The sequence below is a fragment of the Pelodiscus sinensis genome, chromosome 3 (genome assembly GCF_052426305.1).
Source record: "Pelodiscus sinensis isolate ZL-2025 chromosome 3, ASM5242630v1, whole genome shotgun sequence".
Lineage (NCBI taxonomy): Eukaryota > Metazoa > Chordata > Testudines > Trionychidae > Pelodiscus > Pelodiscus sinensis.
In genome coordinates, this window is record NC_143054.1 from 152,615,466 (window position 1) to 152,631,643 (window position 16,178).

Sequence of the window (16,178 nt, forward strand, 5' to 3'; positions counted from 1 at the left end):
AAAGCTCCACTGGGGAGACAGAATAGATAATAATAGCACAATCAGGAAATATTGCACCCTGGATTGATGTGCAGTTTAGATCACAACAGCACAAAGACACAATGGGAAATAAAAGATTTTAACTAAACATACGGGGAGGTTACATGCCTTTTCTATCAGAGGAACAAACAGCAAGAAATTTCAACGTGGAAGAGAGTCCACTGGCTGTAGCTATGGGCCTACTATGCAGTCAGAGACAGTTGTGCTTAAGCACCTTAAGTCAAAGTTAGCCAAATGAGTGAACGCAAGACTTCCAATAAACACATCAGCACTGAGTAAAGCGACTTGAGTCACCATCAGAGAAAATCAGAGAAAAATGATCACTTTGGTCTTAATCTTTTTCATCAGATTTCATCAGTACCATGAGCTGGCATCAGCAGCAGCTTAGCCGAGACGTTTCCCCATCAGCCCTGCTTTCTATTGATGCCCTGAAAATTCGCTTGTTGGTCCACAGAATGAAGGCATCCACAGAAGCAGATCCTTTCAAAAGAGCCCAGCATATGCCACAGGCTTTCCTGAAAAAAAAATTCTGATTCTCCCGAGCCAGGAGAAAGACCGAAAGCATGCTGATGACAGACAGAAACCCAGAAACAGCAGAAGGTATTGGTACCAGTCACTTTTTCAGATTGGTGCATCCCTCCTGGTGTCCCCACCGCCCTCTCACAGCCAGAACACAGTTCACAGGCACAGGCACGTTTTGTCCCATCACTCTTAAAATACTAGATAAAATCAAAGCAGAAGCAAGAGAGAGATGGTTTTTTTACCAGCTCTCACACCATCACTGGAACACTAAATGGTAACAGGGCAGGAAACATGCTTAATGGTCAACAGTGAATACACAGCAGAGCTCTCACTCCAGGAAAATAAATAAAAGCCTAGTTTATGTTTACTAAGAAAAATATATCACATAGGCTGCAGATCTCTCCGTAGAGTATGTTTCGGTGTCTGTCTCCAAAGGAATCAAAATTCCATGGCTGGTAAAGTTTTCTAGAGGTTCTTTGTGAGAATTTGTGACTTTCAAATCACACATTCAGTTATAGACTTAGCACAACTGAAATAGTCTTTACATAGTAACAATCACACAATTTCACTCAAAGTAAAATCTACAGATCTAGCAATAAAAATGATATAGAAGATAATAAATGGTAAAACAAATGCAGAGTACATTTTAAACATTCTGTAAGTAATTTAAAGTCATTTACCTGTAAAGTAAGTATTGGCAGGGAGAGTAGAACTGGGGAATTTATAATAACCATTTCCTCGGAAACGAATTCCTTTCATTACTTCTACCCTGGATATAGCTAAAGATGAATCCATCCTTTCTAGCTGGTAGATGGGAGAAGGCCCATTAAGTTCCTCAGGTTCATTCCAATTTATTTTTAACACTGTGCTGTTTACTCCTTCAAGAAGAGGGGCAGAGAGTTTTCTTGGAGCTATGTGTAGGAAAAAAAAAACGTTACTTATGTATCACTGTCCAGAGTGCTTGGGATTTAATTTCATATACATAATATATTACGAGGAGCTCAGTCTCTGGCCTACCAATCAATAAGTACAAACCTCCATGGAGCCTGTATACAATGTTATTATATTGCTGGGAAGATTCTTGGTGTTTAAAAAGAAACACACCCCATCTCAACCCTGTAAGAAGCCTCATTTTATTTTCAAACTTCTAATGCCACCACAACATCTACACTGCGAGCCACCACAGTGTCTACATTGTGGGAGGCCAACAGGAGCACACACTCCCATCAGCTTCTCTTACTCCTCACACAATGAGAAGTACACAACACCAGTTGGGGCTGCCCTCAGTGTTTGATTTGGGGGCCTACACTAGACCTGCTAAATCAAACACTTGAAGATTGACCTCCGAAAGGTCAATCTCCTCCATAGTGTAAACAAGCTCTTAATTATCTGAATCATTTCCTACAAAACAGATTAAATTTTCACTCCTTGATTAGAGTCCTGGACTCCAATCCTGTTTTGTTCTCAAGGGGTTCCATGAAGGCCAGAGGGTTCTCAGAACATGGTTGGGACCTATGCTCAGAGGAAAAACAAACTTAAGTAGCTTTTTCCTAACTGCATTTTACCACTCTGGTACATGATAAATTAAGATTTTGCCATGAGCTGAATGAATTCTGGTCAACAAGAGCACAACCATTACCCCAGTACTGGTATTGAGGACCCACATCATAGTGAAAGCACTCTAGCAAATAACCAGTTTGGCACTTCCTCCCTGTTCCCATGAAAGGTTCTTCCTCAAAGCAGATACATAATTTTATGCACCATTGTCTTGTATACAGGTAATCCTCCAACTTGATTAAATGTTTTACACTGTCTTTTCTAGTCTAAAATTTGGTGCTCCATAGAACATTAAGAAGCCAATACAAAGACTGCCTTTTTGTGGCAGTTTGATAGTATTTCTTTATTTTCCCGATATTGGAACATTTAATGTGGCACCTATTTAATCAGGACAATTATGCTGATCACTTGACAGTCAAATTATGAAATAAAACCACTGAAGTTTTTTTTTTAAATGCTGTACAGTAAGCCACTGGAGGGCAGCATGACCTGTTTGGATAATGAAGTGATGGTCATACAGGTGTGAATAAAATTGATTCAGCAAAGCCGTGTAATCAGCTATTGTCTACAGCTGCAATAGTTCTTTATTAATGGAATCCATATCCATTTTATATTGTTAGTAACTCCCCTGTCTGATAAATAAAGATTTAATAAATGGATCTTCATTGTGAGTGCCTGGAAGGAAAATGATTCAAACATGTTCAAGTAAACCATTGCTAGAATGACTATGGGTACCAAACTCGCTTCCAGAATAACATGATCTGGACTAAAAGACAGATGTTCAAAATCTAATGAATTACATCACAGCACACCATTGTCTGCACAATGAGTTGATTGTGTAGACATTCATTTGGACTGAATTAATGACATTCTTTTAAAGATTCTTGCTTTTACACGATTATTAAACATAATTTTCTTTTCCTATAACAAGTTGCTATTTCTTTTCCTCCAACTTGATGATTACTTGTCATGAAGGGGCAAAATCAAACCCACCAGCTATTGTGTGTGGTGTACATTCCGACAGACATCATTTATGACTTCACAAACTAATTAGCATCACACTGCTATGCTAGAAATTTACTATGTCAAAATTAAAGCACTGTGGTGTGAGGTCCTAAGCTTTCCCTGCATAAGTAGGGCAAAACACTAATGAATTCCAATGTAACTGCAGAGGTTTAAACAGAAAACATGACTTAACAATCAAAACTTCATCTCTGAGGAGACTAGGTGTACATCAGCATTTTAAATGTGAGTACTGAGGTTGAGGCCTCTGGTTCAACCTACTGATGTTAAAACAGAAATGCTCAAATTCATTATTTCTAAAATGTACACAGACAGCCTACACTTATGACAACAAGCAAATCTCCCTTAGAAGTCCAACATTAATAAATGGCAGTTGCTTGGACTGTAATTATGGCATCCCGCTACCCAAACTTGAAGCTTTTATGGGGCTTATGCAATTAACTACTTAAATGCATCGTAACACTTGCTTCTGTGACAGGGAAGTATTGATCTTTTAATCATTTTCAAGTCTCCTCTAGCACAAATAAATGTACTACAGTTATAGTTAATGCACTGTGTACATGCATTAAACACTGGCATGACACAATTTATTATTTTGTGATATATGGAATAGAAGCCTAGCCTTTCAGAAAGTCTTTGCTATAACATCAGTGTTTAAACTACAATGTCCTTGGTGTTTGAGAATTCACCTCCTTGCACACAGTGAGAGTCTGTTCTGACTTAGTTTACTTAAGTCCAGACCCTCCTCCCCCAGAAAAGCTGAAAATAAATCTGTAACATTGGCCTTCTTGGTACTATAAGCTAAAATTTAAAATATTCAGGACTAAAAGATACAGTATATATTTTCCTAAAGGTGTCACTGTGGTGCCTGTAGCTACAATGTTAAGATAAATTGACTATAATTTTACCTATTTAATTTTTTTCAGTCACATTCTGTTAAGACACATCTGTCAAAATAATGAGCATACTGTATTTTAGTAGATTCAAAGTCACATTTTGTATATTTTAATTATGTAGTTTTAATGTCTTGCGCTATAATACATATTTAATATTGTAAAGATAAAACAATATTTAAAAGCCTATGATTGCTGCATGCTATTGTGTAACGGGGGACACCAAAAAGACCAGTAAAGACAGATGGGCCATACAGCTGATATTAAAGTCATATATTCAGATATAGATGTTATTACATAGGTCATTACAAATAAACCTTTCCTAGGTATGTGAGTGCACATGCAAAAATGAAATTGCTAAGTAAAGAGCAGTTAATTTTTTTTGTTTGAAATAATATTTTAGTTTTAGAATCTAAGACAGATGCCAGCAATTCATTTTGAACAGATGGCAATTCCATCTAATAGAGCATCTCAGTATTAGTAAGGTCTGTTGTGTATACAAACAGTAATAAACACTAGGTAAGGATCAAAATAAATTTTAATTGTTGACATTAAATTCTGGCAGCCACAGTTCTAAAGATGCAATATTCCTTTCTCAAGTGTGTCAGGTTTACTAATACAACTGCTAAAGCTTTCCCACTGATTGTCTAATTCCTGTTCCAATAAAAATGCGTTTACAAAACCATTACCCAGTCTACATACTTGCAGATGTTTAAATAAATATTGTCAGTGTATTACAGATTATTGTTTCTGTACCCATAAGTATTAATCTACAATTAGCTATTTCGGGTTTTCAAGATCATTGCAGGAGCAAAGTGTTACTCTTGCTTTTACTCCTCTAAAAGGTAACATTCACAGTGAAAGACATATAAATACTTACACTTTTGACAGCTGTCCCATTAGGGTTCATACTGGAACATATACAAATCAGAGCAGTTGTGAACTTGCCAACAATATTGGAGGTGCAATTTTTTTGGAGGGTGGGGGGGCAGGATGGAATGAATCCTATTTGTCTCCAAATGTTGTTAATGAGTAAAACTATATGCAAAGCCAGACCACTATTGATTTCATTACCAGTATGAATTATTTGGTTCACAGAACCCTGCAGTTGCTGTAGCATTCCTGATACAAGCTCTGCTTGCATGCACACTTCAAGCAGTACCAAATGTGTCAGTAGTAAATGAGTGAAGCAACTGTACTTATGGATGTTGACACTCATTTTAGACTTTTTCCAAAGAATCTTTTTAGGTTGGTTTGTGGGTTTTTTGTGTGTGTGTTTTTTTTTAGAAATGTTAATATAAAAACAAATGAAAAGCATCCATAATAGGTATCGGGGGAATTTTTAATAACATGTATTATAATAATATCTTAAAGAGATGTAAAATAGAGTATTCAAAAAAAATCATGAAAAATATATTGCTTCCACCATATGGGACAACCAACGACTTACCAACCGATTTAAGATGCAGCATATTGAGCTGACCATATGTTACAGTGCTGTTGAATGGCTGAGTGATTCATGCCCGTCACATTCTAGTATATCAATTAAAGCTCCTTGAAGTCTGCATGATTTGTGTCTCTGTTATTAAACCCTGCTAATTCATCCCACTTACACATCTGTTATAAATCTCTAGGAGTGCTGCATGATTCATGGCAATCTGTGAGCATGGTACAGCAAATTCTTCTCCTTGTAATTAACAGTAAATTGTTTTACTGCCATGCAATGAATTTTTCAGTTATATTGCAAATGAACTCCTAAATGTGCGGTTCTTTCCTAAGAACTGACTTATATCATTAGGCAATTAAAAAGTATTGCTTTGAACCAAACGCTTTTAATCAAGAGAAATACAACTTACACATACCTTAAAGACTGTGAATATTTGACACACTGGCAAAAGAATAATTTGAGCTTCTTTCTCAAGTGAAATGTTGGGAGAACAACAGCAACTTTTGGCTTTCTACTATTTTTCCAAGACTCAAAGAGGAGTTTAGCTACAGCCCGAGAACACTCAGAGACACAAATTTGAGCAGATACTGTTTATCTCCGAAGTTATTTAAGTCATCTGTCATTACCAAATTTCTCAGATTACTTTACACTTCTATAATTGTAACACAGCCCCTTTGTTCTTGAAATAAATAATCGGATAATTAGCCAAGCTGAATCATCAGACGACTCCAATGCTGTTCAAGTGTTATTGTCAAAGGTGAAACAAATTCATTTCAGTTTTGCCTCTGCTGCGTTCTGAAGAGTCTTTGATTTTTTATTTATTTATTTATTTATTTTTTGCCTTCTACATTCTTGGCAGCAGCCTCAAATTCATGAGTCCATACATCAAGTCAGTAGTTTAACAACAAATGAAATTAAATTCAAAGAAGGGAAACTAATTGAAGGACAGCAACAAAAGTGTTTGGTAATGTGCTTTTTAATATGGCATGCCACATTTGCATGATAATTTTTCCTTTTTAGCATGGAGCAGAAAGTGACTAGCTTAATGAGGGATTATTCAAGACAGGAATGAACAAAATGCATTCATAACTAAGAACAAAGATTGTATTATGAAACAAAAACAGGCAACTGCCGAGAAGTAACTGGATGATTGGTTTATGCATTATGAATAAAAAGGTAGAAAAATATTTATATTAGTATTCACTAATGACTATATATACAAGATTGTTGTAATTAAAATTATAAATTAACATATTAAGAGAGCTTGTTTAATCACTTTGGGTCTTATTCGCAATGAAAAGACTTATGTACATGCATGCAAAACAATGTGTGTTTTCAGACGAGCAGCAAAAGCCTTCATATTTTACTTTTAATAGAGAGAGAAAAGTTAATGCATGATTAATTACCAGCATAAGGGGATATGGGTTGTTTTAACACTGTTGCTTAGAATTGTGCATAAAACCAATTTGTGAAAGGCATAAGCAAGTGATGCATTGCTAGTGAAAATGGAATGTAGCTCTCCAAAAGGGTTTGCACTGGACTTTATTTGTAAATGGAGAAAAGTGGACAAAATTACTTAAATTAAAATGGTAATCAAAAAATAACATGACATCCAGGATCATAAGACAGCCCAGACAGTCCATCAGCATCATTACCCCTATCAACCCAGAGGCAACTCTAAAGCCACCAATACAACTGTGTAAGGAGTTTGCCAAGAAGCCAGATGCAGCTGCTGCTGGAAGAATATCTTCTACACATTAGCTTATGAACCCTATAATTGTCATCAAAAGCAAAGGAGTACTAATGCAATGTTCTGGGGTGAATGGCAGCAGTCACAAGTGTGTGTTTTGGTGTTTCTTAAAAACAAATGTTAAATTTACGATTTTTTTCAATCTTACAAAAGGGCAAATGAAAGACAAACTTAATTACAAAAAGTAAGTTCAGTCACACAGTAGCTAATGAAACACAGCTGTATACATTGTTTAAGGCACACTGAATATTTGATACTGAAATCTATAGGATAAGCAATTACTGTCTGTTATAGACATCACATAGCTAATTCTAGTCTGCTGAAATGTCACAAACCAGGAATAGGAAGGTGGGGGAGAAAGTGACTAAACTAAGGCGATGTCTAGACTGCAGGTTTCTTTCGGAAGAAGCTTTTCGAAAAGATATCCTCTGAAAAACTTCTTCCAAAAGAGAGCGTCCACGCTGCAAAAGTGCATCGGAAAAATGATCTGTTTTTTCAAAAGGTAGCATCCAGACTGGGTGGATTTGATCTCGAATGTAAGCTTTGATTACGAGGGCTCGACAAATTATAGAAAACCCTACTCGCCAGACAAAAAAGGGACTCACCACCCTCACCGTGTGACCCCCACCGTGCAGGTGCGCACCACCTGGAGAATGGGATGATCAGGACAACCGTAGCAGCGAGGACGACCTGCCCCACACTTCAACGGCACCGACCCCCGTGCTGCAAGGGCAGCGCAGCGTTCTGATAGCGGTCTGCACCGCTGGCTCCCGTACGGCCGCCCAGCTGAGCAGCGTGCAAGGGGGCTGAGTCCTGGGACGGGTGCCAGAAGTGGGGACAGGGCCACACATGCGGGCTTAGGGTGAGGCCAGAGTATGCGTGCATCCCTGATGTCAGGAGGAGAGGTGCCAGCGCAAGATAGCACTGCATTCAAAAGGGGAGCAGAGGAGAGCAGAAGAGAGGAGGGAGGCAGAGGTGAGAGGAGATGGAGGAGAGTAATGGAGGGAGAGGGGAGAACAGAGAAGCGAGCTAGAAAATGGCGGTGGGCGGAGGAGTGAAGGGTCAGAGTGGAGTAGAGAGGAGGGGGACGAGAGACAGAGGAGGTCAGAGAAAGCAGGAGGGAAACGGGGAGTGAAGCATAGAGCAGAGCATGGGGGCAAAGGATGTGAAAGGAGAAGCAGAGGTAGGAAGCAACCCAGAGCGGAGACACTAAGGAGAGGATATGATAGAGGTACTGTATATAAAATCATGAGTGGTATGGGAGGGCGAATAAAGAAAAGTTATTTATTAGTTCCCCTAATAGCAGAACTAGAGGACACCAAATGAAGTTAATGGGTAGCAGGTTTAAAACTAATAAAAGAAAGTTCTTCTTCACACAGCGCATTGACAACCTGTGGAACTCCTTGCTAGAGGAGGCTGTGAAGGCTAGGACTATAACAGAGTTTAAAGAGAAGCTAGATAATTTCATGGAGGTTAGGTCCATAAAAGGCTATTAGCCAGGGGATAGAAATAGTGTCCCTGGCCTCTGTTTGTCAGAGGCAGAAGAAGGATAGCAGGAGACAAATCGCTTGATCATTATCTTTGGTCCACCCTCTCTGGGGCACCTAGTGCTGGCCACTGTCGGCAGACAGGCTACTGGGCTAGATGGACCTTTGGTCTGATCCAGTACGGCCGTTCTTATGCTCTGGCTCCCGTCCCAGAACTTGGCCTCCCTGCATGCCGCTCAGCTGGGTGGCCGCACGGGAGCAAGCAGTGCAGACCACTGTCAGAATGCCGTGCTGCCCATGCAGCATGGGGGCCGGTGCCATTGAAGTATGGGGCGGGTCGCCCTCACTGCCACGGGGCGGCTCCACCCCATCACAGTTTGCCAGCTGCCAAAATCTACTTGCCACAGGCAAGTGGGCGAGCTGATTTGTCGAGCCCTGGTGATTACTATGGGTGGAGTAGCCACCAGGGCAGTTGTGCTTTTTCCTCTTTCCTTTTCTTCCCCCAATTCCTCGTCCACACGTGTCTTTTTCTGAAAAAGCTCTTTCACAAAAAGGCTTGTTTCTCATAGAAAGAGGTTTACCAATGTCGGAAAACCCCCCTGTTCTTTCGATTTTTTTCTGAAGGAACACAACTGCAGTGTAGACGTAAGTGACTTTTTTTCAGAAAAACAGCTGTTTTTCAAAAAAAAAAAAACCCTCTGTAGTGTAGACATACCCTAATAAGCTCCGTGCCTGACTGAAAACTTTTGAGCACCTACACTTTTTGCCTTTGAGAAATCTGCATTAAGTATATAATCTAAAGTCAAAATGAACCATAGGTGCTGGAATTATGGGATATAAGGGTGCTGCAACACCCCGTGGCCTTTTCAATGGAAAATACTTTCCATTATATATAAGCTGTACAGATTGGTTCAATGGCTCAGAGCACCCAACTGTACAAACAGTTCCAGCACCACTGAAATTAACTAGAAATCCTTAATGACAAGCATCTCTAAACTCATTTTAATATTCAGGGAGTGATGCAAATATTCCTAATATTCTATGCAACTATATTTTGAATAACTTTTTTGTGACCAGATACTCCCTGGAGATCCATAATCATAGAATACTAGAACTGGAAGGAACCTCGAGAGGTCATCAAGTCCTGTCTCCTGCCTTCATGGCAGGACCAAGCACAGTCAATATCATTTGTGATAGATGTCTGTCTAAACTGCACTTGAATGTCTCCAATGATGGAGATTCCACAGTCTCCCTTGGCAATTTATTCCAGTATTTAATGACCCTGACAGTTACGAAGTTTTTTCTAATGTCCAACCTAAACCTCCCTTTCTGCAGCTTAAGCCCATTGCTTCTTGACTTATCAGCAGATGCCAAGGAGAACAATTTCCCCCCTCCTCCCTGTGCCACCCTTGTTGTGTAGATTCTGGGCAACCCTTCATCCTGTCAGCTATAACTACAAAGAGCTGGGTAGACTTCCTAAAAGGCCTTGTGCAATCAGTATAAAATGCAAGGGCTTTACACACATCTAGCATGTGCAGCACCTGTTGTTGGGCATTTGTGTGTGGTTTCAGCTGGAAAACTGGAAGGAAAATGTCTTGCCAGAGGTAGAATTGTTAGAGTACCTGGATAGACCCTAAATTGAGGAGGATGCCAGGCCTTGCATTCACAAATGGAGGAGGTAATCCCAAGATAAGGGGAATGGGTGTATTGCATAAAAGCTTCTGCCCGAGCTATTACTGGATTTTCTGGAAATACACTAAACCCTAAGATCCTGCTAACACATGAAATACGGACTAACAAAAACCTCCTGCTGACTGCATTGCTGGGGGACAGTTGTCTTCTAAATCACTTAATTACTGATGATTTGTAAATGATTCTCTGAAGCTTTGTAACTGTTTCAGCTGCATTGCCTTTTAAACCTTGCAACTCTGTAATCTTTGTAAAACCTTGCAATTTTGTAACTCTCAGCAACTTTGCTTTGTAAGTTCAGAAATTTACTGTAAGCTCAGTGCAGTGGTCCCCAACGTTTTGGGGCTGCCGGGCGCGTGGGGGCGGGGCCGCTCACGCGCTGTGCATACGGGCACAGGGCCGCTCACAGGCCATGTGACCGGGGGCGGGACCAAGCATGTGCTGCAAGCCCGAGGTCGGCACCGGCATGTGCTGCGATCCCGGGCAGGGGCTGCCCAGGTTCCACGTGGCCGGGGCCAGTGCGGCCGGGGCCGGCAAGGGCATGCACAGCGCCCCCGGAGGCGGGGCCAGGGCCAGCGCCAGGGCCAGCAAGGGCACGCGCAGCGCCCCCGGGGGCGGGGACAAGGCCAGGGCCAGCGCCAGGGCCGGCAAGGGCACGCGCGGCGCCCCCGGGGCCGGCCATGCGCCCGGGGCTGGCACCTGCCACATGCCCGGGGGCGGGGCCAGCTCAGATTGCTCCGCAGGTGCATGTAAAGGGCCTGGCGGGCGCCATGGCACCCGCGGGCACCGGGTTGGGGACCACGGGCTTAGTGATTCTTGAGCCTTGCAACTTTGTAATCTTTATAACTCTCTGCCACTTTGCTTGTAACTTGCTCTAAACTGCATTCTCCTCTGAGATATGAATGTGTGTGTGTGAGTGGAGACTATTGTGTGTTTGGGATTAGAAAATGGAAGGCTGAGCACATGGAACCAGGAGATGAGTCATCAAACCAATTTAGGCTGAGCAAACAAAGGACCTGGATCAAGGACAGTCTGGGCATGCTCCTTGGTGACGAATGTGGATGACTCACAGGAGTTGTACAGAGGCAATAAAAGGAGAGAGCATGTGGCAGTAGCTCTCTTTGCTGACCAGCTCCCCAACCATGATCAGCAGACAGACCATTCCGGTGCAACATGCCTTGGCTCCTTCTGCAACCCATATGCCTGTGTGAGTGCCTGAGGGCAGGAATGAATGTGTGTGAATGAATAAATGAAGGGGTGTACATGTGCGTGGGAGAGGGTGAGGGTGTGAGATAGCTTTCCCCCCTTTAGTTTAAACCTTAAGCAGCAGCTCTAGTCTCTTTAGTTTAACCATATCATACATATAGTGGAGCGTTACTTCTTCAAGCAATCAATAAATCCATACTAGTGTAACCCTGGGTGGTCTCCAGTGGGAATTTTGGTGTAACAGGGGGCACACATGGGAAAACACCAACAGGAGAACCTCTTCCATTTGTCCAGGTAAGAGTAGCTCTTAAGCCAGAGCTAAACATTGCCATTCTAAAGTGTTAAACTGTGCAGTCTCCATGACATGAGATGGAGGGACTGGAGGTCTGGGAGCCTAAGGTGACCCTTATCCTGGAAAATGAGGTCCAGGTACAGTGGTAGAGATATTGGAGCCTCCACTGGCAACTCTAGCAGGGTAGTGAACCAATGTTAGGGTATGTCTACACTACAGCGCTAATTCAAACTAACTTAGTTCGAATTAGTTAATTCGAACTAAGCTAATTCGAACTAACGCATCCAGACTAAAAAACTAGTTCGAATTAGCGTTTTGCTAATTCAAACTAGCATGTCCACACAGAGTGGACCCTGACCCGGGGTTAAGGATGGCCGGAAGCAGTGCCAGCAGGGCATCAGATGAGGACTTAGAGCGTGGAGATGCTGTCTCAGGCTAGCCGAGAGCTGCGCTTAAAGGAACCCGACCCCCACCCCGGACAGACAGTTCTCAGGGGTGCCCCGCTTGCAAAGCAGTCCTGGTTTGGATTGCCCGGAGTACCCACACTGGGCACATCACAGCACTCGGCCATCAGACCGGCTGCACTTGCTGCAGGCTGCCATCTGGGAAGAGGGGGTAATTGGGGGGATGCAGGAGAGGTTCCACGCCTAGAAGCCCACAGAGCCAGCCCAGTCCTCCCCATCGGGGGCTCGTACCCCAGTCCTCCCTCACCTCCTTCCACTTACCCCTCTCTAGCCCCCCTTCCTGATGTACAAAATAAAGGACAATTGTGTTCAAAAACAGAATCTCTCTTTATTGAACAAAACTGGGGGAGACTGGGAAAAGGAGGTGGGAGAGGGGAAGAGAGAGGGTGGGAGAGGGGAGGGCAACTACAATGATGAGGGGTTTGGAACAGGTCCGATATGAAGAGAGGCTAAAGAGACTGGGACTTTTCAGCTTAGAAAAGAGGAGATGGAGGGGGGATATGATAGAGGTCTATAAAAGCATGAGTGGGGTGGAGAGGGGGCATACAGAAAAGTTCTCCATTAGTTCCCATAATAGAAGGACTAGAGGACACCAAAGGAAAGGAATGGGTAGCAGGCTTCAAACTAATAACAGATAATTCTTCTTCACAAAGCAAAGAGTCAACCTGTTGAACTTGCTGCAGGAGGCTGTGAAGGCTAGAACTAGAACAGAGTTTAAAGAGAAGTGAGATCAATTCATGGAGGTTGGCTCCATGTAGTGGTATTAGCCAGGGGGTAGGAGTGGTGTCCCTGCCCGAAGTTTGTGGAAGGCTGGAGAGGGATGGCACGAGACAAATGGTTTGGTCACTGTCTTTGGTCCATCCCCTCCAGGGTCCCTAGGGTTGGCTGCTGTCGGCAGACAGGCTACTGGGCTAGATGGACCTTTGGTCTGACCCAGTACAGCCATTCTAAGCTCAGGGCTCAGGGTTGGAGGTCTCAGTGGACCACCTTGATTTTCATGCAAACCTGCTCCTGGGTGGCCAGGCTGGCAGCTCTCCTGCCCTAGACAGTCGCTTTCCTGTGCGAGGTCCACGATGTCTGCACTGGACCAGGCGGGTGCCCGCCTCTTGCGGTCCCGGGCAAGCTCCTGGGAGCCGCCAGCCTGGTCCCGGGAAGAGGGGGATGGCTGGGGGGCATCGGGTGGCTGGCTCGAGCCGTGCCAGGTGCAGGGTCTGCTGGCTGGGTGCTGGCAGGCTTGCACCTGGCATGGGAACCGTAGCCAGCCCGTGCCCCTTTAAGGGTTCCAGGGCCAGGAGGGGGGCAATAGAGTTTCCCTGTTGTTGGCCAGAGTGGCCACCAGGGAAAGCTGGGGAGGGCTAGCCTCCCACTAGTTCGAATTAAGGGGCTACACAGCCCTTAATTCGAACTAGTAAGTTCGAACTAAGCTTAGTCCTCGTGGAATGAGGTTTACCTAGTTTGAACTAAGCGCTCCGCTAGTTCGAATTAAGTTCGAACTAGCGGAGCGCTAGTGTAGCGCCTATCAAAGTTAATTCGAACTAACCTCTGTTAGTTCGAATTAACTTTGTAGTGTAGACATACCCTTAGTGTGTCCATGCCGAAGCAAGTATTATATCTGCTCCATCCCTGTATATCTTCATCAGGACCTTGTGAATCAGCAATATTGAGGGAAACACATAGGCTGTGTCTACACTGGCACCCTTTTCCGTAAAAGGGATGCTAATGAGACACTTCGGAATTGCAAATTCCACGGGGGATTTAAATATCCCCCGCGGCATTTGCATGAACAAACTTTCAAGTAGGAATAAGGGATCTTCCGGAAAAGGGTTTATTTTCCACAAGATCCCATCTAGACTGGCCCTTTTCTCCGGCAAATCCCTGAGCCGGAAAAAAGCGGCAGCCATGTTCATGCAAATGCCGCGGGAGATATTTAAATCCCCCGCGGAATTTGCAATTCCGAAGTCTCTCATTAGCATCCCTTTTACGGAAAAGGGTGCCAGTGTAGACACAGCCAGCCAGTAACTGCCCCCTACCCTGCGTGAATCATTAATGCTTTTGTGGAAGAATCTGGGCTGTGGTTCTGGAATGAACAGAAAGTATTGCACTTCTTGGTGACACTGGTAATGAATAAGTCTAGTTGGGGGAGCCCCTACCACAGGAAAATTGAACAGATAACACCTGTTCTGATGGACCAATTGTGTGTAAGAAAGGTTCTGCTGACACTGTCCACCAGGTTGTGCTGCAAGCCTGGGAGGTACTGGGCCTTGAGGTGAATGGAATGCACTATGAAGAAGTGCCAAAGACTCAGAGCTTCTTGGCAGAGTGGAAATGACCGTTCTCCCCCGTTATGTAAAACATGGCAGTGGGGTTGTCTGTCAATGCTGCCACACACAGGACATGCATTTAGGACTGGAAAACCTGGCAGGCTAGCCTGACCGCCCTGAGTTCCTTGTCACTGATGTGTAGTCTGGAATCTGTTTGGTCTCTCATGCTCTTAGGTTCCTCAGAAGGGCTTAACCACCTGATGTCCGATGCGTCTGTTACCATCATCAGTGTAGGAGATGGGAATTTGAAAGGAACTCCCTTGCATACTTTGTGAGGGTCCAGTCACCAGCTGAGAGTGGTAATCACATTGTTGGAAATTGTCACTACAAGGTGCAGGCTGTCTTGCACTAGATGGTGTGTTGAGGCTAGACAAGCTTGGAGTGTCCTGAGGCATGACTGATCATATAAGATCAAGATGCCATGTGTCCCAGTTGGCACAAACACACTCTTGCCATCGTGATTGGGTACTGTATGAGTGATCTTACAATGTTGGCCATGGTTTGAAACCTAGAGATGGGAGACTGGCTCTCACCTGTATCAAATTGAGAATCATCCCCAATGAACTCTATTCTTTGAATGGGAGTCAGTATGGACTTGTTTAGGAGCAGGCCTAGTGACTGGAATATGATCAGGGTCAGTTGAATATGAGCTTGTCGTTGTTTTCTGGAATGGCCTTTCAGAAGCCAGTCGACAAAATACAAATAAGATTTGGACTTCTCTGATGTGCAAAAAGGCTGCCACCACTGCCATGCATTTGGTGAACACATGTGGGGCAGTACTCTGGTTGAACAGGAGAACTTAAAATGAAAATGGTTGTTGTTCACCATGAACCTGAGAGATCACCTGTGTACAGGGAGAATTGCAATATGAATTTGTGCATCATTCATGCTGAGGGCAGCAGGCCAGTCTCCCAGATCAGTAAAGGCATAACGATGGCTAGAGATACCATATAGAACGTTTGTCCCTTCATGTATTGGTTGAGGCCTCTTAAATCCAATATGGGCCTCAGACTTCCCTTGGCCTTGGGGATTAGGAAGTATTGTGAGTAAAACCCCTTGTCTCTTACATTGTGAGGGACCTCTTATACCACACCTAGCATGAGGACCAATTGTACCTCCTGCATAAGGGATCCCTGAAGGGGAACGGAGAAGAGGGTTATGAGGGAGGAGAGGAGGAGAACTGAAGAGAATATCCCACCCCAACCATGCATAAAGCCCACAGGTCTGATGTGATATGAGACCACACACAGAAGAAGTGGGAGAGTTGGTTCAGAAAGCATGATGTGGATCCTGGGTTAGATCTGGTACACTATCCTTGAGCGCATCTTCAAACCCCCTATTTGGGGTGTGCAGTAGATTTGATAGAGCTATAGCCCTGGCCCATGGGCTGATTAGAGGACCTGTGCCTATGTTTTTGTTCCAGTGATGAAACTATTCTTGTCTGGGCCTCAGTGTATATCTGTGCTGTAAGGACTGTGGTCTGGACAG

General features: G+C 43.5%; 1 protein-coding gene and 1 long non-coding RNA gene across 2 annotated transcripts in view; one reads left to right on the plus strand and one right to left on the minus strand.

Moving 5' to 3' along the window:
• Positions 1 to 1,233: 1,233 nt before the first annotated feature.
• The window catches only part of LOC142828021 (usherin-like), a 176,890-nt gene continuing 161,945 nt past the window's right edge, over positions 1,234 to 16,178 (minus strand). The window contains exon 20 of the mRNA XM_075925196.2: positions 1,234 to 1,472. Within this exon, the coding sequence (XP_075781311.2) occupies positions 1,234 to 1,472 (239 nt within the window). The remainder of the gene's footprint in view (positions 1,473 to 16,178) is intronic.
• LOC142828022 (uncharacterized) overlaps positions 3,231 to 16,178 on the plus strand; it is a 30,125-nt gene continuing 17,177 nt past the window's right edge. The window contains exon 1 of the long non-coding RNA XR_012902930.1: positions 3,231 to 3,366. This is a non-coding gene — a long non-coding RNA (uncharacterized LOC142828022). The remainder of the gene's footprint in view (positions 3,367 to 16,178) is intronic.